Source organism: Erpetoichthys calabaricus, chromosome 4 (assembly GCF_900747795.2).
Source record: "Erpetoichthys calabaricus chromosome 4, fErpCal1.3, whole genome shotgun sequence".
Classification (NCBI taxonomy): domain Eukaryota; kingdom Metazoa; phylum Chordata; class Cladistia; order Polypteriformes; family Polypteridae; genus Erpetoichthys; species Erpetoichthys calabaricus.
Genome location: NC_041397.2, coordinates 322,112,612 through 322,138,550, shown reverse-complemented (window position 1 = coordinate 322,138,550; position 25,939 = coordinate 322,112,612). Strand labels below are relative to the sequence as shown.

The following is a 25,939-nucleotide window of genomic DNA, read 5'->3' as shown; positions in this document are numbered from 1 at the left end:
AGTTACCGGCGTGTCTAACAGGAATCTGTGGATGGGGTCCTGCAAATCAGTCAAAGCCCCTCCATGTGCTGAGTCCTCAGTTACAGACACAAATCCAAGGTGGTCCCTCCGCTGTCATTGGCTTTGACAAGTCTGTCTGGACCCTCGAGTGCAGGACACTGTCAGCCTCATGTCCTTCACATTCCTGTCCAGTGTCCACATGTCACTGTGAGTGATTTGTCACCAGTCAGTGTGGCAGGAAGGCAGAAGACACTGTCAGTTATATAGCGCCTTACCTTATAAGGACAGCAGTGGTCTCAGGGTCAAAGTGCATTTCAGTGAACACAGCGCAGTCATTGAGCCCTTGTGCTGTGTGTCCTTCTGTCTGTCTGTCTGTCCTCACTCGTCTCTCTTCTTCTTCACAGGTTGTACTCTTGTGGTCTCACCTCGGCCTGCTGCTCAGCTCTCTCCTCGGTCCTCTCGTCTCCAAACTCACAGCTGACTGCACTGGGGCTGAACAACAACAACCTGGGAGATTCAGGGGCTCATCAGCTGAGTGAGGGGCTCAGGAGTGACAACTGTAAATTAGTGATACTGAGGTGAGTAAAGAGGGGGAGGGGTGTGGGGTGTGAATGTGTTATTGATGGGCGGGCTGATCACATGATATAGTGCCTTTCACATCTATCTATCTATCTATCTATCTATCTATCTATCTATCTATCTATCTATCTATCTATCTATCTATCTATCTATCTATCTTGACACTCCAGTTCTCTTCCTGTGCCCTCAAGTGTCCATCACAATCCCCAGCACTTTCTGTTAGTTTCTGATTTCAGTTGCACCCCTTGTCACCCTTAGTGACAAAGTGACATTTGCTCAGCCCCTCTCTGATGTCACTTTTCTGCTCCTGATGTCCTTGTGCTCTTCTGTTGGTGTCCTGCACATCAGACTTGTGACGTGACCCCATTGTCATGTATTTTACCCTCACAGCTCGAGTCGTGCCTGTTTCTTAGACAAATTGTCAGTTGATTGATGACAATGGTGTCACCCTTTATTATGACGCTGGCACCTTGAACAGGGGACATGTTCTCATTTGAATATCCCAAAGTGTCTGCAGACATCGGCCTTAACCAGCATATCCTAATGTGACATCAAGAACACACAAATGACGGGGGTCCTAAACATGGGGACAGCTGCAGTGGACACCAATACTCTTTAATGTCACACACGTCATTGTCATTATCACAGAGTGACATTTTTAGGATTTATTTAATAACGTGTGTTATGTTTTATTGTTTTCTCTGAAGAAGTCATTGAGAGAATCGCGTTGGCCCTCAGACTGTGAGGTTTATGTGGTCGGACCTCGAGAAGCAGGACCTATCAAACAGGCTGCCATGGGGGCTTCACTTGTGTCTTCAGAACTAAAAGGATTTGCTTGTGATTTAGGACTGAGCTATGAAGAGACGATTGTTTGGTTTTCTTTTCACATTCTCTCATATTCTGTCTGTTTATTATGGGATGTGTTGTTGTTCTTTTGATTTGTTTCCTGATCTTCACAGGTGAGTTAATCCTGGTGGTCCGGACTGCTGAATTCCTGATGATTCTCGTCCTTTTCTGAGCCCCTGATGTGTTCTTCTTGTGATCTTCTGATTCTTTTCTCTTTCGGTGGCCCATCTGCTGTTCTTCTTGTCTTTTTATTCTTTAATTCTCCGTGTGGTTTGATGTCACTGAGATGTCAATTGTGTCATTTCTAACACCTACCAGCAGGTGGCGATGCTAGCAGGTCACTCTGACATTTTACTGTGAATGGGCAGCTCAGGTCAGAGGAGAGCTGGGAGTGGACAGCAGTGGTCAGCAGTAATGGGGGTCACTTCACAGTCCACTCAGACCACCTCTGTGCCCAGGGGACTGGACTTTGGGATGGTGAGTGTCCATTCAGAGCTCGTCCACTGGCTTTATTACAAATTAGGAGGTAAATAAGAAAACTGAGGTGACCAGCAGTGAGGCCTTTAGTGGACTGAGGTCAGCTGGTCAGTGGCACCGGTTAGCATGTGATGTGTGAGTGTCAGAAGTGTCACATGTCAGTCCTGTCCACCCTGTCCATTATGTCACTGATCACACAGTCAGTCCAGTCTTTGTCACCATAGACAGACAGAGGATCCTCATCGTCTAAGTGGTCTGACATCAGGAGAGCCCATCATGACAGACACTCGAGTGTCGCGCTCTCCGATGTCCAACAGTGACCGGCGTGTCTGACAGGAATGTGTGGATGGGGTCCTGCAAATCAGTCAAAGCCCCTCCATGTGCTGAGTCCTCAGTTACAGACACAAATCCAAGGTGGTCCCTCTGCTGTCATCGGCTTTGACAAGTCTGTTTGGATCCTCGAGTGCAGGACACTGTCAGCCTCATGTCCTTCACAGTCCTGTCCAGTGTCCACATGTCACTTGTCACCAGTCAGTGTGGCAGGAAGGCAGAAGACACTGTCAGGTATATAGCGCCTTACCTTATAAGGACAGCGGTGGTCTCAGGTCAAAGTGCATTTCAGTGAAGACAGCGCAGTCATTGAGCCCTTGTGCTGTGTGTCCTTCTGTCTGTCTGTCTGTCCTCACTCGTCTCTCTTCTTCTTCACAGGTTGTACTCTTGTGGTCTCACCTCGGCCTGCTGCTCAGCTCTCTCCTCGGTCCTCTCGTCTCCAAACTCACAGCTGACTGCACTGGAGCTGAACAACAACAACCTGGGAGATTCAGGGGCTCGTCAGCTGAGTGAGGGGCTCAGGAGTGACAACTGTAAATTAGTGACACTGGGGTGAGTAAAGAGGGGGAGGGGTGGGGGTGTGAATGTGTTATTGATGGGCGGGCTGATCACATGATATAGTGCCTTTCACATCTATCTATCTATCTATCTATCTATCTATCTATCTATCTATCTATCTATCTATCTATCTATCTATCTATCTATCTATTATATAGTGCCTTTCACATCTATCTATCTATCTATCTATCTATCTATCTATCTATCTATCTATCTATCTATCTATCTATCTATCTATCTATCTATCTTGACTGTCCAGTTCTCTTCTTGTGACCTCAAGTGTCCATCACAATCCCCAGCACTTTCTATTAGTTTCTGATTTCAGTTGTTCCACCTTTTGACCCTTAGTGACAAAGTGACATTTGCTCAGCCCTCTCTGATGTCACTTTTCTGCTCCTGATGTCCATGTGCTCCTCTGTTGGTGTCCTACAAATCAGACTTGTGACGTGACTCCATTGTCGTGTATTCTACCCTCACAGCTCGAGTCTCCCCTGTTTCTTAGACAAATTGTCACTTGATTGATGACAATGGTGTCACCCTTTATTACAACGCTGGCACCTTGAACAGGGGACATATCATCATTTGAATGTTCAAAGTGTCTTCAGACATCGGCCTTAACCAGCGTATCCTAATGTGACATCGAGGACACACAAATGACGGGGGTCCTAAACACGGGGACAGCTGCAGTGGATGCCAATACTCTTTAATGTCACACACGTCATTGTCGTTGTCACAGAGTGATGTTTTTAGGATTTATTTAGTAACATGTGTTATGTTTTATTGTTTGTCCTGAAGAAGTCATTGAGAGAATCGCGTTGGCCCTCAGACTGTGAGGTTTATGTGGTCGGACCTCGAGAAGCAGGACCCCTCAAACAGACTGCCATGGGGGGCTTCACTTGTGTTTTCAGAACTAAAAGGATTTGCTTGTGATTTAGGACTGAGCTATGAAGAGATGATTGTTTGGTTTTCTTTCACATTCTGTCATATGCTGTCTGTTTATTATGGGATGTGTTGTTCTTTTGATTTGTTTCCTGATCTTCACAGGTGAGTTAATCCTGGTGGTCCGGACTGCTGAATTCCTGATCATTCTCCTCCTTTTCTGAGACCCTGACGTGTTCTTCTTGTGATCTTCTGATTCTTTTCTCATTCGGTGGCCCAGCTGCTGTTCTTCTTGTCTTTTTATTCTTTAATTCTCCGTGTGGTTTGATGTCATTGAGATGTCAATTGTGTCATTTCTAACACCTACCAGCAGGTGGTGATGCTAGCAGGTCACTCTGCCGTTTTGCTCTGAATGGGCAGCTCAGGTCAGAGGAGAGCTGGGAGTGGACAGCAGTGGTCAGCAGTAATGGGGGTCACTTCACAGTCCACTCAGACCACCTCTGTGCCCAGGGGACTGGACTTTGGGATGCTGAGTGTCCATTCAGAGCTCGTCCACTGGCTTTATTACAAATTAGGAGAGAAATAAGAAAACTGAGGTCACCAGCAGTGAGGCCTTTAGTGGACTGAGGTCAGCTGGTCAGTGTAACCGGTCAGCATGTGACGTGTGAGTGTCAGAAGTGTCACATGTCAGTCCTGTCCACCCTGTCCATTATGTCACTGATCACACAGTCAGTCCAGTCTTTGTCACAATACACAGACAGAGGGTCCTCATCGTCTAAGTGGTCTGACATCAGGAGAGCCCACCATGACAGACACGCGAGTGTCGCGCTCTCCGATGTCCAGCAGTGACCGGCGTGTCTGACAGGAATCTGTGGATGGGGTCCTGCAAATCAGTCAAAGCCCCTCCATGTGCTGAGTCCTCAGTTACAGACACAAATCCAAGGTGGTCCCTCCACTGTCATCGGCTTTGACAAGTCTGTCTGGACCCTCGAGTGCAGGACACTGTCAGCCTCATGTCCTTCACATTCCTGTCCAGTGTCCACATGTCACTTTGATTGACTTGTCACCAGTCAGTGTGACAGAAAGGCAGAAGACGCTGTCATGTATATAGCGCCTTACCTTATAAGGACAGTGGTGGTCTCAGGGTCAAAGTGCATTTCAGTGAAGACGGCGCAGTCATTGAGCCCTTGTGCTGTGTGTCCTTCTGTCTGTCTGTCTGTCCTCACTCGTCTCTCTTCTTCTCCACAGGTTGGAGTCTTGTGGTCTCACCTCGGCCTGCTGCTCAGCTCTCTCCTCGGTCCTCTCGTCTCCAAACTCACAGCTGACTGTACTGGAGCTGAACATCAACAAGGTGGGAGATTCAGGGGCTCGTCAGCTGAGTGAGGGGCTCAGGAGTGACAACTGTAAATTAGTGACACTGAGGTGAGTAAAGAGGGGGAGGGGTGGGGGTGTGAATGTGTTATTGATGGGCGGGCTGATCACATGACAGCACACGGAGTGACCAGAGTGACAGTGACAAGTGGAGCTGGACTGAGGTGACAGACAGAAAGGACAACAAAGATAAGGAGACACAGACAGAGGAAGATGAGGAGGAGTGTGAGATGGACAAGAAGAAGAAGAAATGGACAGCAGCAGAGTGTCCAGCCAGAGTCAGGGGGACAAGGACACGGGGGATCAGGACAGCAGACAGTGTGGACAGGAGGAGAGGTGGACATGACAGTCTGGGGGCTGAGGGTCATTTGTAACAAACAAGAAAAAGCAGAGCAGCAGACAGGGGGATCAGTGGACAAGAGGAAGAAAGGAGGATGAGAGACGAGCAGGAGATGAAATGAGAGAAGACATGAGAGTGAGGAGGAGAAGAAGAGAAAATGAAGAGAGACGGAGCACTGGAGAGATAGACAGGAAGTGACCGCATGGGGACAGAGGGGGCAACAGCACGTCAACTGGACAGACCACCTTCTTTATGAAACGTGACGCGACCAGCAGGCCTTCGGAGGATGTTGACCAATCGGTGAGTGGACTGAGTGACTGACAGGCCGACACACACATTATGTGACTTAGATGACCACAGACACTGAGAGGAATTCTGGGTGACATCAGGGGGCGTGTCAGTGTGACAGTCCAGTGTGTATGTGGCGCCCCCTGTTGTTTGTAACTCACACTTGTGTCTCCTCACAGGCTGCAGAACAACGAGATCAGTGAGAGTGAGGAGAGGAACCTGAGGTCAGTAGAGGAGGAGCTGAGCAGGTCTGGACGTCTGCTGACTATCAGTACATGAGAAGACCAGCAGTGGTGATCAGACTGACCCCCCTGTCAGTGACGGAGCCCCCGTCCACTCTCCCCTAAATTCTCCTCGTTCCTCTTTTCCTTCTCCTCTCAGCTCTGCTCCTCTCCGTGTCCCCTCAGCCTGTGTGCTCCTCCTTTAACGTCACTTTTATTTTTAACACCTTGAGACCCTCAACTGGTGACAAATCTCAAGCAGACTCAGACCTGCAGACCCCTGAGTTTCACCACTAGAGGCAGTAAAGCAGTGGGGGTCATCCTGTGAAAAGCCCCCCAAGTCGCCTGTCCCACCGAGGATCAAAAAGAGGTGGACAGTCCAGCTGTGGGCTGACAGGGGGCCTGAGGCTGTAGTGATACTGGGGACGAGGCTGGGACAAACCCTGGACAGGACACTGGTCCATCACATGACGCCATCAGCGCTCGTCTCCATCGTCACTCTGTGTCATTTGAACCCGTGTCTGCTCCGTGTCCCCCAGGTCTTGTCTGCCACCTGCTGATTCTCCTTTAGTGACACTTTAACTCCCATGATGCTCAGTTTTGACTCTCATTTTCTTTTTTATTCCGTCGTCTCCACTTCACCGTCCCCCCCCAGTCGTGTCCTTGTAGTGAGCAGCGGCCTGAACAAGTGAGCCATTAAAAAGAAAAGACGAGGAGAACATGGAGGAGTGTGGAGATGGGATGGACTTGCGCCGTCCAGGGTGGGGTCCTGACTTGATGTGGACAGACGGCCACTGAAGGACCACCACCTGAACTGAACTGAGGGGGCTTAGAAAATGGATGGAAAAACAGAGGGGAATAAACTGAACTGGGAATTAAGAAAGAAACTGGAAAATAAAACAAGAGTGGGAGTGGGATGAGGGTCTAAAGGAATCAAGTGGGGGACCCCAGCCTGAGGGTGGGCTTCTTTAGGACAGCTGGGTTAGAAAAAGAGGAACAGGGACAAGAAAACAAATAGAGATGAACAAGGGGGGCAAGGAGGAGAGAGTTAGAAAGTGAAGGACAGTCAGTGAGGGGGACGAGGACAGACGAGGAGGAGGAGGTCATCTGTTTATCACAAATCACAGCAGGATTGTCTGTCAGGGGTTTACAGTCGGTGGTCAGGGGGCCGAGATGAACTGTAGGAGCACAAGTTAGTTCAGAAGGTCCAGAACACACAAGGTCTGTTTGTATGTCATGTAGACGAAGAGAATGAGGTGACCTCCATGTCTTAATGTCTTCTGGACATTCCAATAAAGGGTTAAGAGAATTGGTTTGGAGCTGATGACTGGAAAATACGTCAGAGTGTCATCTGTGTAGCCATGGAGAGAAATATCGAGTTATTTTAAAAATAACAAGAGGAACATCTACAGTGAAATAAAGAATAGGCCACAGAATAGAGAGGGGCCGAGGATGAGGAGGAGAGGCGGCCCACCCTGACTAAAATCCTCTGCCTGTGAGGTTTGACTGAGCCAAGATGGGCAATGAGGATGTCATGGTCAGCTGGGTCAAATACTGCAGTCAGAGGACAGGACAGCCAGACCCCCAGAGTCTCTTATTAAAAAGACAAGGAATGGGAGACAGCAGAGAGCGGCCATATCTACAGAAAATGAAGAAGAAAAGCCGATGGACAACACAACAAGGACAGACATTTGTGTTTCTAAGGTCAGTCGTCATGTAGGAGACATTAGTGCCATCTTGACTGGCTGGCATCATCTGTAGAGTCTGTCCTGGGGGGACAGGAGATCTTCATGGACAAAAAGACCACCAGACCTTCACTCCGCTGAGCCTCAGATCAGGTTTGAGCAGATCAGTGACACGTGTGAGTCGGTGTGAAGACGTAAAGATGGACAACATCCTCAGTTATTGGTGACAAAGAGCAGCTGCCTCCATCACTGTGACTGCTGTGATTTGTGACTGTGACTCACTGTTAATAAAATATGAAATAAGAGAAACTGTGACAACGGACCCTTTAATGAAGTGACTTGAGAGTTTCAAATGTTCTAACATCCAAACCAGCTGAGCGAGTCACCAAACACACCGGAGTGTCACGTCACCCACGCCCGTCACTTTCTGTCCTCGCAGCCCCTCACCTCCCTACCTGCTCGTCGTCTTCTCGTCTTTACTGCTCTTTGTATTCTGAAGTGTAATAAACACAAGTGTGCTGAGGTACGAGAAATAAACTTGGGCCAGGACTGATGATATTTAGATTTCAAATGTGTGACGCTGGAGCAACTCATTCTGTGCTAAATGTATTTAAACTGTACACAATATCAACTTCATTTGTGTTAAACGTGCTACAGTGGGACTATTGGAAGTGTACTTCAGGAAAATTAAATTGTATTGCTTTATATATACTTTTAAAAGATCAACACAATCTTACAATAGATTTAGAATGAACTTTTATCAATTACAAGTGTACTATTATTACAGGTGGCACGGTGGCACAGTGGGTAGCGCTGCTGCCTCGCGGTTAGGAGACCCATCTGGGTTCACTGCCAGGGTCCTCCCTGTGTGGAGTTTGCATGTTCTCACTGTGTCTGCGTGGGTTTCCTCCCACAGTCCAGAGACATGCAGGTGAGGTGCATTGGTGGTCCTAAATTGTGTGTGTGAGTGTGTGTGTGTGTGTGAGTGTGCCCTGCAGTGGGCTGGCACCCTGCCCGGGGTTTGGTTCCTGCCTCACGCCCTGTGCTGACTAGGATTGGCTCCAGCAGACCCCCTTGACGCTGTAGTTAGGATATAGCGGGTTGGATAATGGATGGATACATTGGTCAAATATTACATTAAATACATTAAAAACTTTAATTGTACATTGTCTTTAATTGTTACATACTTATAATTAACTAAACATTTTTTTCTGCTATATGACTACTATAATTATATTTTAAGTAAATAATAAATGTCCTTGAAATAGTTAAAAAACTAAATTTATAGTTTAATTATTAGCACATTAAAAATATAACTAAAATGACACTTTTATTATGTGTAATCTGTTAAAGTCATTCTTTGTATATTATTAATACAGTAACAATTTTAAACTGGTACAATATATCCCATAATAAAATGAATGTCTATGTAAACTGAATGAAAGTCAGCCTTTATTTTCTAATAATTATCACATTTCTTTATAATCCCTGAGGTCACTCGGCTTCACCCCAAAGCACAACAACGTCAATGTAATCCAAGTCAAGAGCACACGGCTAACCCTCTACGTTTATAACGAGAGCTCCGCTAAACTAAAAACATCTCAAATTCAAATGTCACTTCTATCTACAGAACAGTTCATTGCTGATTTCTGTCTTATGTCAAATATGAATCCTAAATTTAGTGGTAATAATAATAATAATAATAATCTTCATCATCTTGCCCTTTGTCTTCTCGGTGTGACGCTCCTGTACCTTCCTCCTCCTCTCATTGCTGTTCTGAAGTCCTCAGTAATCTAAAGAAGGAGACATCACAAATAATCCAAGTCAGTCGATGGTCTGCTAGGTGTACACGACACTCACCGTCCAGTGCAGTCTGATCAGGCAGGTCCTGCTGAGACCCCTGGCCCAGACCTGTTAAAGCCCCCATGACGTAACTTAGTAATGAATTCGACAAACTCTGAGTGACGATTGGAGTAAAGTGACAGTAAGTTTCTCAAATGCAGACATCAGTGTATGTCCACAGAGAGGACCCCATTATTGTACTCACCAGGGGCTTCATGTATAAACGGTGCGTACGCACAGAAATGTTGCGTATGAACGTTTCCATGCTCAGATCGCGATGTATAAAACCTAAACTTGGCGTAAAGCCACGCACATTTCCACGGTACCTCATGCCCTGGCGTACGTAATTTCTCCGCTCGGTTTTGCAGACTGGCGGCACCCAGCGTCAAAGCAGTGCTACTGTTCCTGTGTGGTCACCCTTTCTTTCTTAGCTCCACATTCCTGACGCGGCTTTATAAATACACTGAAACTAACTGCATATTGTTTATTAGTGTAATGCATCTGATTGTAATTAACTTGCAGCAATATAATGGTCCAGGGAATAGCCATAGTATTCCAAATACCATAACTGCTTTAGCGTTGTAACTCTCACTGCATCTTCTTCTTCTTTCAGCTGCTCCCGTTAGGGGTTGCCACAGCAGATCATCTTTTTCCATATTACTCTCACAGCACCACTCGGAGTATTTATATCACTGTATCTGAGTGGGGAATCACAGCAGCAGCTGATCAGAAAGAGAATTATCGGTACACAGCATGAAGCAGACGCTGCCTGAGCCATGGCAAAATGCTTCAGAGCCTTTCCTGTACGGACCTCGTGGTTCACAAACAGTTTCATCCCAAGAACTCTAAACACACTCAATCAGTCCATCAAGTGCTCCTTGTAGAACTGTTTACTTATAAGTACAATTACCTCACTGTAAACTTGCACTACAGTTATAATATTGCACAACCTGCGCCACATTATAAAGCGCGTATTTACATATGATGATGGTATTCATTTTTAAGATGAAATGCAGCAAAATATGTTGATTATATTATACAGATAAAACTTTAACTTCATTTAAATAATCTGTATTGTTAATAATTAACCCCTTAACCGCCCTCTGCCGGATATATCCGGCATCGTAGCTTTAATGCTGACGCCTTACTGCCGGAATGATCCGGCACATTTGCCTGTGGTTATGTGAATGCCTGGCGCGTAGTATAACTGACAGTTTGGCGTGGGTATTATTACTACGTTGTATTTTGACAACTCTGTGCTTGTATTGGCCGATCACGTGATGTGATTCGAAAGTGAAAGCTGTGAATATGGCGAAACGTAAACTGACTTCAAGTGAGGCTTTGCAGGCGATTTTGGACAATAATTCTGATCATGATTGTAGCAGTTCTGAAGAAGATTTTAGCAACAATGATGATCAGCAACGTGCGCTGCATGATACTGTGAATGACGGCGCATCGGATGATGGCGCTGAGTGGGTGTATCCCCAGCATCTCAACTGGACTGCTGCCCGTGGTGAACTACCTTTTCTGCATCCGTTTGAGGCAACGTGTGGCTTTACTGTTGATGTAAACAATTACACTGCTGAGCAGTTTTATGAGCTGTTTGTGTCACCTGATTTGATCAGACATTTTGCTCATCAGACAAATCTGTATGCAGCACAGTTTATTGAGAAAAATCCCAATTTACCTCCACATTCCCGTGTTCGTGCTTGGGTAGACACTGATGAAAACGAAATGAAAAAATTCATTGGGATTTTGATGTTGATGGGAATAATCAGAAAACCAGATATTGAGATGTACTGGTCTACAGGTCCTATGTATGCAACACCTATTTTTTCAGCTATCATGACATCCATCCAGCCATCCATCCATTGTCTCCCGCTTATCCGAGGTCATGTCGCGGGGGCAGCAGCTTGAGCAGAGATGCCCAGACTTCCCTCTCCCCGGCCACTTCTTCTAGCTCTTCCGGGAGAATCCCAAGGCGTTCCCAGGCCAGTCGAGAGACATAGTCCCTCCAGCGTGTCCTGGGTCTTCCCCGGGGCCTCCTCCCGGTTGGACGTGCCCGGAACACCTCACCAGGGAGGCGTCCAGGAGGCATCCTGATCAGATGCCCGAGCCACCTCATCTGACTCCTCTCGATGCGGAGGAGCAGCGGCTCTACTCTGAGCCCCTCCCGGATGACTGAGCTTCTCACCCTATCTTTAAGGGAAAGCCCAGACACCCTGCGGAGGAAACTCATTTCAGCCGCTTGTATTCGCGATCTCGTTCTTTCGGTCACTACCCATAGCTCATGACCATAGGTGAGGGTAGGAACATAGATCGACTGGTAAACTTTTTCACCACGACAGACCGATGCAGAGCCCGCATTACTGCGGACGCCGTACCGATCCGCCTGTCGATCTCATGCTCCATTCTTCCCTCACTCGTGAACAAGACCCCGAGATACTTGAACTCCTCCACTTGGGGCAGGATCTCGCTACCAACCCTGAGAGGGCACTCCACCCTTTTCCGGCTGAGGACCATGGTCTCGGATTTGGAGGTGCTGATTCTCATCCCAGCCGCTTCACACTCGGCTGCGAACCGATCCAGAGAGAGCTGAAGATCACGGCCTGATGAAGCAAACAGGACAACATCATCTGCAAAAAGCAGTGACCCAATCCTGAGCCCACCAAACCGGACCCCCTCAACGCCCTGGCTGCGCCTAGAAATTCTGTCCATAAAAGTTATGAACAGAATCGGTGACAAAGGGCAGCCCTGGCGGAGTCCAACTCTCACTGGAAACGGGTTCGACTTACTGCCGGCAATGCGGACCAAGCTCTGGCACCGATCGTACAGGGACCGATCAGCCCTTATCAGGGGGGCCGGTACCCCATACTCCCGGAGTACCCCCACAGGATTCCCCGATGGACATGGTCGAATGCCTTTTCCAAGTCCACAAAACACATGTAGACTGGTTGGGCAAACTCCCATGCACCCTCCAGGACCCTGCTAAGGGTATAGAGCTGGTCCACTGTTCCGCGACCAGGGCGAAAACCACACTGTTCCTCCTGAATCTGAGGCTCGCCTATCCGACGGACCCTCTTCTCCAGGACCCCTGAATAGACTTTTCCAGGGAGGCTGAGGAGTGTGATCCCTCTGTAGTTGGAACACACCCTCCGATCCCCTTTCTTAAAGAGGGGGACCACCACCCCGGTCTGCCAATCCAGAGGCACTGTCCCTGATGTCCATGCGATGTTGCAGAGGCGTGTCAACCAAGACAGTCCTACAACTTCCAGAGGCTTGAGGAACTTCGGGCGTATCTCATCCACCCCCGGGGCCCTGCCACCAAGGAGTTTTTTGACCACCTCGGTGACCTCAGTCCCAGAGATGGGGGAGCCCACCTCTGAGTCCCCAGGCTCTGCTTCCTCATTGGAAGGCATGTTAATGGGATTGAGTAGGTCTTCGAAGTACTCCCCCCACCGACCCACAACGTCCCGAGTCGAAGTCAGCAGCGCACCATCCCCACTATATACAGTGTTGACACTGCACTGCTTCCCCTTCCTGAGACGCCGGATGGTGGACCAGAATCTCCTCGAAGCCGTCCGAAAGTCGTTCTCCATGGCCTCCACAAACTCCTCCCACGCCCGAGTTTTTGCCTCAGCAACCACCAAAGCCGCTTTCCGCTTGGCCTGCCGGTACCTATCAGCTGCCTCCAGAGTCCCACAGGACAAAAGGGTCCTGCAGGACTCCTTCTTCTGCTTGACGGCATCCTTCACCGCCGGTGTCCACCAACGGGTTCGGGGATTGCCGCCACGACAGGCACCGACCACCTTACGGCCACAGCTCCAGTCAGCTGCCTCAATAGAGGCACGGAACATGGCCCATTCGGACTCAATGTCCCCCACCTCCCTCAGGATGTGGTCGAAGTTCTGCCGGAGGTGGGAGTTGAAGCTAGTTCTGACAGGGGGCTCTGCCAGACGTTCCCAGCAGACCCTCACAAGATGTTTGGGCCTACCAGGCCTGACCGGATTCCTCCCCCACCATCGAAGCCAACTCACCACCAGGTGGTGATCAGTTGACAGCTCCGCCCCTCTCTTCACCCGAGTGTCCAAGACATGTGGCCGTAGGTCCGACGACACGACCACAAAGTCGATCATCGAACTGAGGCCTAGGGTGTCCTGGTGCCAAGTGCACATATGAACACCCCTATGCTTGAACATGGTGTTTGTTATGGACAATCCGTGACGAGCACATAAGTCCAATAACAGAACACCACTCGGGTTCAGATCAGGGGGGCCATTCCTCCCAATCACGCCCTTCCTGGTCTCACTGTCATTGCCCACGTGAGCATTGAAGTCTCCCAGCAGAACGAGGGAGTCCCCAGAAGGTATGCCCTCTAGCACCCCCTCCAGGGACTCCAAAAAGGGTGGGTACTCCGAACTGCTGTTCGGTGCATACGCACAAACAACAGTTAGGACCCGTCCCCCCACCTGAAGGCGAAGGGAGGCTACCCTCTCGTCCACTGGGGTAAACCCCAATGTACAGGCTCCAAGTCGGAGGGCAATAAGTATACCCACACCTGCTCGGCGCCTCTCACCGGGGGCAACTCCAGAGTGGTACAGAGTCCAGCCCCTCTCAAGGAGATTGGTTCCAGAGTCCAAGCTGTGCGTCGAGGTGAATCCGACTATATCTAGCCGGAACCTCTCAACTTCGCGCACTAGCTCAGGCTCCTTCCCCTTCAGAGAGGTGACATTCCACGTCCCAAGAGCCAGCTTCTGTAGCCGAAAATCAGACCGCCAAAGTCCCCGCCTTCGGCCACTACCCAACTCACACTGCACCCGACCTCCTTGGCCCCTCCCATAGGTGGTGAACCCATGGGAAGGGGGACCCACGTTGCCTCTTCGGGCTGTGCCCGGCCGAGCCCCATGGGTGCAGGCCCTGCCACCAGGCGCTCGCCATCGAGCCCCACCTCCAGGCCTGGCTCCAGAGTGGGGCCCCGGTGACCCGCGTCCGGGCGAGGGAAAACGCCGTCCAAAATTGTTTTCCATCATAGGAGGTTTGTTTAACCGCTCTTTGTCTCATCCCTCACCTAGGACCAGTTTGCCTTGGGTGGCCCTACCAGGGGCATAAAGCCCCGGACAACAGAGCTCCTAGGATCATTGGGACACGCAAACCCCTCCACCACGATAAGGTGGCGGTTCGAGGAGGGGAGCTATCATGACACATAACCGATTCTCTTTGCTGCTGAAATTCTTTCATTTGAATGACGACAGAAATGAGCCAGATAAGAAAGATCCAAACTGCGACCGCTTGTTCAAGCTACGTCCTTTGATTGACCATTTATTTGAAACATTTCCGTTGCCCTACATGCCAGGACCGTCAGTTACAGTTGATGAAAGTTTATTATTGTGGAAGCCTGAGAAAAGGTACATTTTGTGTTTTATTATGTGTTTGCCCATTTCTAGAACTTGCACAACATTTAGTGGTCAATACTGCTTGAATAAATGTAAAAAATGTAAAAAAAATGTAAAAAAGTAAAAAAACGAAAATTGTTCAGATTTCGCCTGGCGTGGGGAATATTTAGGGAGTTGGCAGTTAAAGGGTTAAACATGTGAGGACACAGTGCCGCAGCGCTAGCTAGTTCAGGGATTGTTCCTGCATTGCGTTGTATTCTTGCGCTGACGCGACACTGGAAGGATAGATGGATAGAATAATTAAACATGTACTACGAAGATATTTCAATGTTCCTTAAAAGTTTTGAAGAATCGGCGTTCTAAGCTTACAGATGGCTTCACGTCTATTACAGAGCTGATTGTGTGGTGATTGGGTATTTGGAGAAAGAAAAGGAAGGACAGGAATTGGAGGTTAGTACGTTTGAAAGAGACAGTACTGCTGTAATAAATTATTTCATCGAAGGTCGCACATGGCGCAGCAAGCCTCTTGCGTGAGATATGAACAAGCACTGCGCCACCGTGTTCCCATGTTTAATAACATGCTTTCATTCCTATCATCATGAAAAAGATATCACGTATACATCTCAGTATTGTAATTATTCAGAGAGCTGTAATATCACAAATGTAATGGATTCTGTGTCCTGTCGGAGAAAGAGAAAGCCCGTTTAAGAAGCAGGTAGTGATTCACACACATAGAGCACATAGAAGATCAAATACAGAACAAAGCATTTAATGTGCTACTTTAGTTACAATGGGATTTGAAAAACTAGTAAATTAAATGATTTTAAGATGAAGTTTATGATGTTCTACTTTAATGACAAAATAAACTACGTGATTAAAGTGGAAATTTTGTGATTAAAGTTGACATTTTGTGCTTTTTTCCCACTGTGTGCCTATTTTTTTCTCTGTACCCTAATAAGCTTTCATATGACACTCAGACGGTGGGCTACGACTTGCCTTTTCACGGCGACTTTGATATGTGATTTCTTTTTTATTTCGGACACTGTGCGACTTTGTGAACTTGAGCTTTCGAGTTTCTCCGACACTCTGTCACTCGATCAACTTTCTTTTGTTGATTATACCACTGTTTAAACCAACAAATAGTACGTTTTTCCTTTGCCTCCACTTGGTATTCGCTGAAATTCTTATATTTTCCTCCGTGCTTTTCCCATTGTCTTTTCACAGAAGGCTATTTACATTGATTTGCATATTCAAAGAGGCGTAATTCTGGGAGGAGTTAGGGCGGGACAGAAGGCGCATGCACGTGCGTTACTTTTCATGCTGATCGGGATTTATGTAGTGGAAGAACGTGAAAGTTTGCATACGTACAGATTCCTGCATCTGGATTTTTCTGTGCGTACACACATTCCCACTTTTGTGCTTATGCCATGTTATAGTGTGAGTTCTACGCACGGCGTTATACATGAGGCCCCTGGTGTTGGTGGCAGCACTTGTGGCTCCGGCCCTGAATGAGAAATCATCAGAACGTTCAGTTAGTTTTGGTTTTCTGGTGGGCTTTGTAATGCAATTATATAAATAAAATTTCAAAAATATGTTTTCACAGCACATGAACGTCTTATAAGATCCACAGGGGCTTGAATGTGTCATCGTGTAGAATTACCTTTCAACTGAACGGCCGTTTTTGGTGATGTGGTCCATAAAACGCAACCTAAACCTGAAAAACGAAATGCGTCCAACGGTAATGAAATACTGGGGGGGCAAATGTTTACTTCACATGTTATCAGTCAATTCATGAAACACCGATATGTAGTCTGGAAAAAATATCTGGCTGAGCAGTCGGCCCACAGAACTCCCACACCTGCTGGTGTAAAGAGGCTGACCTGTCAGTGGTCCTGGACATTTAGGGGGTCCTGTAAACACACAAGTGTCATTTAAACAGCTTGATGTGACGTCAGCAGCAGGGACCTTTACTTCTGAATGACTGAACAGAATGTTCACAGAGCAAAGACAAGACATCTTCAGTGTGAGTCTGTCAGGTCTAATGATGGCAGACGGAGTGGTAAGGAAGGTCACCAACATGCAGACATCGGGGTATCCCATCGTATTTCCAGTGTGATGACACCTTGATTTTATATTTTCATGTTTGTCCTGAGAATCGTTGCCTCATTCACAATGGCAGTGCTAGTTATTCTGTCACCGACTGAGAAAATTATTAAAATGACAAGTTAGCAGCTTTTGTGATGCTACCTTTGTTTTGCGCTATCCAGGTTTATAAAAAGGACATTAAACACATCACATGTTCAGCATTTAATACTTTAACCGCCACCTTATCGTGGTGGAGGGGTTTGCGTGTCCCAATGATCCTAGGAGCTCTGTTGTCCGGGGCTTTATGCCCCTGGTAGAGCCACCCAAGGCAAACTGGTCCTAGGTGAGGGATGAGACAAAGAGCGGTTAAACAAACCTCCTATGATGAAAAACAATTTTGGACGGCATTTTCCCTTGCCCGGACATGGGTCACCGGGGCCCCACTCTGGAGCCAGGCCTGGAGGTGGGGCTCGATGGCGAGCGCCTGGTGGCTGGGCCTGCACCCATGGGGCTCGGCCGGGCACAGCCCGAAGAGGCAACGTGGGTCCCCCTTCCCATGGGCTCACCACCTATGGGAGGGGCCAAGGAGGTCGGGTGCAGTGTGAGTTGGGTAGTGGCCGAAGGCGGGGACTTTGGCGGTCCGATCCTCGGCTACAGAAGCTGGCTCTTGGGACGTGGAATGTCACCTCTCTGAAGGGGAAGGAGCCTGAGCTTGTGCGCGAAGTTGAGAGGTTCCGGCTAGATATAGTCGGACTCACCTCGACGCAAGCTTGGATTCTGGAACCAATCTCCTTGAGAGGGGCTGGACTCTCTACCACTCTGGAGTTGCCCCCGGTGAGAGGCGCCGAGCGGGTGTGGGTATACTTATTGCCCCCCGACTTGGAGCCTGTACATTGGGGTTTACCCCGGTGGACGAGAGGGTAGCCTCCCTTCGCCTTCGGGTGGGGGGACGGGTCCTAACTGTTGTTTGTGCGTATGCACCGAACAGCAGTTCGGAGTACCCACCCTTTTTGGAGTCCCTGGAGGGGGTGCTAGAGGGCATACCTTCTGGGGACTCCCTCGTTCTGCTGGGAGACTTCAATGCTCACGTGGGCAATGACAGTGAGACCTGGAAGGGCGTGATTGGGAGGAATGGCCCCCCTGATCTGAACCCGAGTGGTGTTCTGTTATTGGACTTCTGTGCTCATCACGGATTGTCCATAACGAACACCATGTTCAAGCATAGGGGTGTTCATATGTGCACTTGGCACCAGGACACCCTAGGCCTCAGTTCGATGATCGACTTTGTGGTCGTGTTGTCGGACTTGCGGCCACATGTCTTGGACACTCGGGTGAAGAGAGGGGCGGAGCTGTCAACTGATCACCACCTGGTGGTGAGTTGGCTTCGATGGTGGGGGAGGATGCCGGTCAGGCGTGGTAGGCCCAAACGTGTTGTGAGGGTCTGCTGGGAACGTCTGGCAGAGCCCCCTGTCAGAACTAGCTTCAACTCCCACCTCCGGCAGAACTTCGACCACATCCCGAGGGAGGTGGGGGACATTGAGTCCGAATGGGCCATGTTCCGTGCCTCTATTGTTGAGGCAGCTGACCGGAGCTGTGGCCGTAAGGTGGTCGGTGCCTGTCGTGGCGGCAATCCCCGAACCCGTTGGTGGACACCGGCGGTGAAGGATGCCGTCAAGCTGAAGAAGGAGTCCTACAGAACCCTTTTGTCCTGTGGGACCCTGGAGGCAGCTGATAGGTACCGACAGGCCAAGCGGAATGCGGCTTCGGTGGTTGCTGAGGCAAAAACTCGGGCGTGGGAGGAGTTTGGGGAGGCCATGGAGAACGACTTTCGGACAGCTTCGAGGAGATTCTGGTCCACCATCCGGCGTCTCAGGAAGGGGAAGCAGTGCAGTGTCAACACTGTATATGGTGGGGATGGTGCGCTGCTGACCTCGACTCGGGACGTTGTGGGTCGGTGGGGGGAGTACTTCGAAGACCTCCTCAATCCCATTAACATGCCTTCCAATGAGGAAGCAGAGCCTGGGGACTCAGAGGTGGGCTCCCCCATCTCTGGGACTGAGGTCACCGAGGTGGTCAAAAAACTCCTTGGTGGCAGGGCCCCAGGGGTGGATGAGATACGCCCGGAGTTCCTCAAGGCTCTGGATGTTGTAGGACTGTCTTGGTTGACACGCCTCTGCAACATCGCATGGACATCAGGGACAGTGCCTCTGGATTGGCAGACCGGGGTGGTGGTCCCCCTCTTTAAGAAGGGGGACCGGAGGGTGTGTTCCAACTACAGAGGGATCACACTCCTCAGCCTCCCTGGAAAAGTCTATTCGGGGGTCCTGGAGAAGAGGGTCCGTCGGATAGTCGAGCCTCGGATTCAGGAGGAACAGTGTGGTTTTCGCCCTGGTCGCGGAACAGTGGACCAGCTCTATACCCTTAGCAGGGTCCTGGAGGGTGCATGGGAGTTTGCCCAACCAGTCTACATGTGTTTTGTGGACTTGGAAAAGGCATTCGACCGTGTCCCTCGGGGAATCCTGTGGGGGGTACTCCGAGAGTATGGGGTACCGGCCCCCCTGATAAGGGCTGTTCGGTCCCTGTACGATTGGTGCCAGAGCCTGGTCCGCATTGCCGGCAGTAAGTCGAACCCGTTTCCAGTGAGAGTTGGACTCCGCCAGGGCTGCCCATTGTCACCGATTCTGTTCATAACTTTTATGGACAGAATTTCTAGGCGCAGCCAGGGCGTTGAGGGGGTCCGGTTTGGTGGGCTCAGGATTGGGTCACTGCTTTTTGCAGATGATGTTGTCCTGTTTGCTTCATCAGGCCGTGATCTTCAGCTCTCTCTGGATCGGTTCGCAGCCGAGTGTGAAGCGGCTGGGATGAGAATCAGCACCTCCAAATCCGAGACCATGGTCCTCAGCTGGAAAAGGGTGGAGTGCCCTCTCAGGGTTGGTAGCGAGATCCTGCCCCAAGTGGAGGAGTTCAAGTATCTCGGGGTCTTGTTCACGAGTGAAGGAAGAATGGAGCGTGAGATCGACAGGCGGATCGGTGCGGCATCCGCAGTAATGCGGGCGCTGCATCGGTCTGTCGTGGTGAAAAAGGAGCTGAGCCGCAAGGCGAAGCTCTCAGTTTACCAGTCGATCTATGTTCCTACCCTCACCTATGGTCATGAGCTATGGGTAGTGACCGAAAGAACGAGATCGCGAATACAAGCGGCTGAAATGAGTTTCCTCCGCAGGGTGTCTGGGCTTTCCCTTAAAGACAGGGTGAGAAGCTCAGTCATCCGGGAGGGGCTCAGAGTAGAGCCGCTGCTCCTCCGCATCGAGAGGAGTCAGATGAGGTGGCTCGGGCATCTGATCAGGATGCCTCCTGGACGCCTCCCTGGTGAGGTGTTCCGGGCACGTCCAACCGGGAGGAGGCCCCGGGGAAGACCCAGGACACGCTGGAGGGACTATGTCTCTCGACTGGCCTGGGAACGCCTTGGGATTCTCCCGGAAGAGCTAGAAGAAGTGGCTGGGGAGAGGGAAGTCTGGGTATCTCTGCTCAAGCTGCTGCCCCCGCGACCCGACCTCGGATAAGCGGGAGACAATGGATGGATGGATGGACATTTCATGTGTGTTCCGTGTCTACAACGATTTGTGTAAATGTAGGATGACAGGAAATGCGATGCAAGAAATCCTGAACATACAAGTAAAACAGAATTTTTTTTCATGTTATAGTAAAAAATTAATGTGTGAAGACTGGATTCCAAATGTCAAATAATAAACACTGTCACAAAAGGTATAACAAAACAAGTGCACCTTTATTCAAGAATATAACCAAAGAAAAAAAGAAATTATTCAATTTACATGCTGCTGTCAGTATATAAAAACCAAAGCCTGTCTACCAATTGCATGGCTGGGTTAGAGGTAAGAACGACTGCCTCTAAATCAAGAGGTTATGGGTTTGATCCTGAGTCTTCTCTACATTTTCTGTTTTGAGTAGTGAGCTGATATTATTATTAATATAATATAATAAAAACATATGTTTGATTTGCGTCTGTAACATCTGGTGTAAATTTTTGCTACTTGTATAATGTAGTGTTTTTATTATTCAGTGTAATTCTCTCTGACACGTTCACATGGCACAATGATCTTGCCTCTTCCTCCCTGAGTTGATGACATTTATCTCCATTCTTTTCACAGGAGCCGTGATGACCACAGTTGATGCTGTGGCTGATGCCTGCTCAGAACTGTTTGTTGTACCGGCAATCAAAGATACGATGTCCCGTGACTGCTATTAGACTATCATGTGGCATTTGAGCTATGACAACAAAGAAACCCATGCAGAACATGTGAAAAACGACAGATTTGCTGCGATTTCTGACATATGGCAACGTTTTGTTGAGAAGTGTGTTTTGAGTTACAACCCAAGGGCAAAGATTTTCCGAGTCTGTGGTCATAAAGCTTATGGAGCCATTTCTGGACAAAGCCAGGACTGTAACAATAGACAGCTTCTTCACAGCGCTTTCACTGGCTAATAGACTGCTGCATTGCGACACAACTCTGTTTGGCACCAGAAGTGAAATGGGACTTCCACCTGCAGCTACAGTCACTACAGTACATGAGCAATTTGCCACACTTGTGTTTAGATCTGGCGGTGCCATGCTGACAGTGTATGCGCCCAAAAGGAGGGAAAGAGACTGACAGCCCCTCCACCCCTCATTAGAGGCCTCACCAGCAGGTGGCAACCTGTCATCTTCATGAAGCCTGAAGGGTTAAAAGGACAAGGAGAAAGTCATAAAGGGGTGAGATGAGTGAGTGTTAGGGAGAGAGAAGAGTGTTAGGGAGATAATGGGAAAGATGAATGACCGCAGCAAGCGGAGTGAGTCAGGCGGGTGTGCTGCTCATGTGTCTGTGCTGTTGTCACACAATTTAAATTAATAACACTACAGTCTTGTCTGAATTGCTCCTCTTTGACTCCATGCACACTGATGGCCATCATGTGATCACAGATTGTATTCCTTGTTGATTAAATCAATAACTCGATGGTGACTTTCATCTGATTCTTATAGCACTCAATCCTCAGAGAGGCCATCACATGATGAGCTCTTCACTGCTGACCTAAACCCTGTTGATCTCTTCTCTCCCCTACTTCATCTCCTCAATTGCTTGTGTCCTCGCTTTCTGACCTCATACACCCACTGGTCTGTCTGGTCACATTGCAGTCATTCAAACTCTACAAGCTACTAACATTGTCATGTCGTCTGGATGATTGCATTGTTTGAGAACATCTCATGCTTACCTTGGCAACTCTTAGCGATCAAGATAAGAGAACAGATCATTGTGAACTGGAAATGTTGGTCAGCAGTGTGGACAGTGAACCTGAGTGATTAAGGGTTCACATACAGTACTGTAGAGAGGTTTTAATTTAATCTTAGATTTTTATTTTCTATGTTAGTATGTCAGTAGCAGAAGGTACTTTTCACATTTCCAAACTTTCCCTTTTCCTTTACTGGCAAATTTGAGTTTTTAGTTTACAAAAGTAACCTTTTGCTGCCTACAGAGCTACTGTGTAGACATCGGAGAAAGAGAGCAGGAGCCGACTCTGCAAAAACAGAAGAAGGTATAGACCCTATCTGCCCTCGACTATTCATGGGTAATGTTACTTTGCCTTCTTTAAGTTGATTGGACCATCATTTAGTACAACTCATATAACCCATCTGTCCATCAGCTGCCAGCCTCCACCCGGACATTGCAAAAATGGACAATGGAAGCTGAGGAGGCTCTGAAGGATTCCTTTGAGAACACAGACTTGGATATACTTTGTGAGCCACATGTCGAGGACATGGACTCTGCTACTGTGTCACAGAATACATCAAGTTTTGTGTGGATAACAGACCCCACAAGGACAGTGCACTGTTTTCCCATCAACAAGCTATGAATTACAAAAGATTTGAAAGGCCTACTGAATGTGAAGAAGAGAGCAATCAGGTGTCTGTTAAGACTCAACTTAAATGTATGTTTTATTATTTATTAGTAATAAAAATAGTAACTGACCACTCAAAGCACTAAATACAAGAAGGCCCTGTGAATGAACCAGCAACATCCTGAATTACAAAGCAGCAGTTCTTATCCCTGACTAGCCAAATTTCTGTGAGACAGCTGCATTTCCAACATGAAACGCACAAATGCACACATCTGTGTAAACGTCTTTACTTCGTATCTGTTGATATTTTGGTTTCACTTTTCACACATTGACAGTAATATGTAAAATGAACAATCTCTTTTTCTTCAGTTTTATTCTTGTATAAAAGAACACAAGTCTTTATCTGATATTTGGACTTCAGTCTTCACACTTTATACACTTCACGTCAACATTTTGTTGTTATTGCTATAACATATGAAAAAAGCTTCTGTTTTAGTTACGTGTTTAACATTTCTTGCCTCATGTTTCCTTTCATCCCATATTAACACAGATTGTTGTAGACACGGAACACACATGAATGTATTTCAAATAATAATATATTACTTTCTTATACAATTCTAGACCCCTCACTCCCAGATAAAGAGACTTGAGCTCTGAGAATTTTGTGTCTGACTTCAGCTGTCTCACTTGGGGATGAGATAACAGGCTGCCTACCTGCAGCTGATTGACACATTTGTAAAATAAAGGGGCTAATCAGTGGTACAGTTAACTCAGTGATGAGGAGCTGCAAGTAACATTAAATTGGCACGGCATTATCAATATTTTCACAGGCTGCAGGGATTCTAGTGTCAACAGTGACAGAGGCCTTTGCCTTTACTTAATGTACCTTTACTTACCACATTTGTGACATCTTTAATGTATTAAGTGACATCCCCTTACACTGCACACAGTCCCTATAACTTGTTGTTTGCTTTGTGACCATCTCGTATCCTGTTGACTGATTTGTGTCCTTCACTGTGCCACCCCTGTTGACCTCCTAATGACCTTGAATGACCAGCATATCTGATATCTCAATTGCCTGCTCAGTTTTTGTTGTTTTCACAGAACTCAGTTTGTTCATTGCTAGTGATCTGTGCTAAATGTGCTCCACTTCTGTGCCACATCAACAGCATTTCAATCTTACCAACTACACCAATCCCTTTTAATGGCTGTAAATAGAATTGAAGTAATTCTTGAGAGCAGCCTCTGCTATTGGATAGTCTCACAAAGACAAGGATTACAAAACAAGACGTGAGTGAGTCAAGCCCACTGGTAGAACTTGCCCCTAATGGCTGTAGTTTTGTTAGCACAGAGTGCGGGCTGGGATGTCCATTGGTTTAACACTAGAATTACCAGAGCCTACGAAAAAACTTCTCCGCCAGCGTCTTTTGTCCTATAAATGTGCCGATAAAGACAAGCTGCAAGCAGCCGGCTATTCCATCCCCCCACCGACTTAGAACGTGTACGAACTTCTTCCAGCTCATGCCTTGATTGATTATCTGGAAGTGGAGTGGAGTTTTAGAGTGGAAATAATAGATCGCTATTTGGAACACACACATTTCATATTTTATTTTTTTATATTTTTTAATATAAACATATTTTGCTGCATTTCACCTTAAAAATGATATCGTCATCATATGTAAATATGCGCTTTATAATGTGACTCAGGTTGTGCAATATTATAAATGTATCACAAGTTTACAGTGAGGTGATTGTACTTATAAGTACAAACAGTTCTACAAGGAGCACTTGATGGACTGATTGAGTGCATTTAGAGTTCTTGGGATGAAATTGTTTGTGAACCGCGAGGTCCGTACAGGAAAGGCTCTGAAGTGTTTATCGTATGAGAGCAGTTCAAATAGGCAGCATGGCTGAGGCAGCGTGTGCTTGATGCTGAATACCGATAATTCTCTTTCGGATCAGCTGCTGTAGAGCTGTGATTCCCCACTCAGATACAGTGATATTGATACTCCGACTGGCGCAGTGAGAGTAATATGGAAAAAGATGATCCGCTGTGGCAACCCTTAACGGGAGCAGCTGAAAGAAGAAGAAGAAGGTGCAGTGAGAGTAACAACGCTAAAGCAGTTATGGTATTTGGAATAGTTTGGCCATTCCGTGGACCATTATATTGTTACAGGTTAATTACAATCAGATGCCTTAAACTAATAAACAATATGCAGTTAATTTCAGTGTCTATGATAAAGCCGTGTCAAGGATGTGGATCTAAAAATTAAAGGGAAACCACACTGGAACAGTAGCACTGCTTTGACTCTGGGTGCCACCAGTTTCCAAAACCGAGCAGAGAACTTGCATACGTCAGGGTTTAAGCTATCGTGAAACTGTGTGTGGCTTTACGCCAAGTTTAGATTTTATACATCGTGATTTGAGCGTGGAAAGGGGCATATGCAACATTTTTATGTGCATGCACCATTTATAAATGAGGCCCCAGGTGTTTTGTTCAACACTATAAATGTTATACTCCATACTATAACATTCTCACTTGCACTGTAAGCACTGACACTGTGAGGAGTTTCTGGTGTTTTTTTTATTAAAATTGATAAGATGAGATCTTCTCTTACATCATCTGCCTCAGTTCCTTTGTCGTACCCAACTTGTGATGCCGTCTTTACTCAGTTTACTCTTGATGTCATTCCAACTGTGTCTCTTTAGAGAGACTTTTGATGTTACTGTTGACTCTCCATTGTTGCTGTCTTTGCATCCGTTAAACATTCAGTGTTCCAGCCTGTGTTTAAAAACATGGACTTCGCCCGAGTTTCTTTAGTGATTTCTGTCCTGTTTCTAAATTGTGATTCCTGTCTAAATTCTTGAAAAGTTTGTTTTTCTCAGCTTCTGCTTTTCCTTGGTAATAATAATCTAATTATTAGATTATTCCAGTCAGAGTTCAGCGCTATTCATAGTATAGAGTCTGCTCTTTTGAAAGCCACCAAAGACAACAGAAATCAAATAGACAATCAAAGATGGACAAGGAGACAAGAGGACAAGGAGACAGCTAGTGTGCTGCATTACATTTATATTTTATTTTAAATTACTGAACATTCCTTGACTTCTTCTTTCTTGGTAATGATAGGTCTGGTTGGTCCTTCTGGCCTACAAGAG

At 47.4% G+C, this 25,939-nt stretch overlaps 2 protein-coding genes across 2 annotated transcripts in view; one reads left to right on the top strand and one right to left on the bottom strand.

The window, feature by feature from the left end:
• Nucleotides 1–25,939, top strand: part of LOC114643526 (NACHT, LRR and PYD domains-containing protein 3-like) — a 2,412,635-nt gene that overhangs the window by 394,297 nt on the left and 1,992,399 nt on the right. Inside the window, exons 13-15 of the mRNA XM_051925773.1 lie at nt 405–578; nt 2,611–2,784; nt 4,918–5,091. Coding sequence (XP_051781733.1) covers nt 405–578; nt 2,611–2,784; nt 4,918–5,091 — 522 coding nt within the window. The remainder of the gene's footprint in view (nt 1–404; nt 579–2,610; nt 2,785–4,917; nt 5,092–25,939) is intronic.
• LOC114643530 (protein NLRC5-like) overlaps nt 1–25,939 on the bottom strand; it is a 1,801,805-nt gene that overhangs the window by 1,531,830 nt on the left and 244,036 nt on the right. The gene's annotated exons all lie outside the window — the stretch shown is intronic.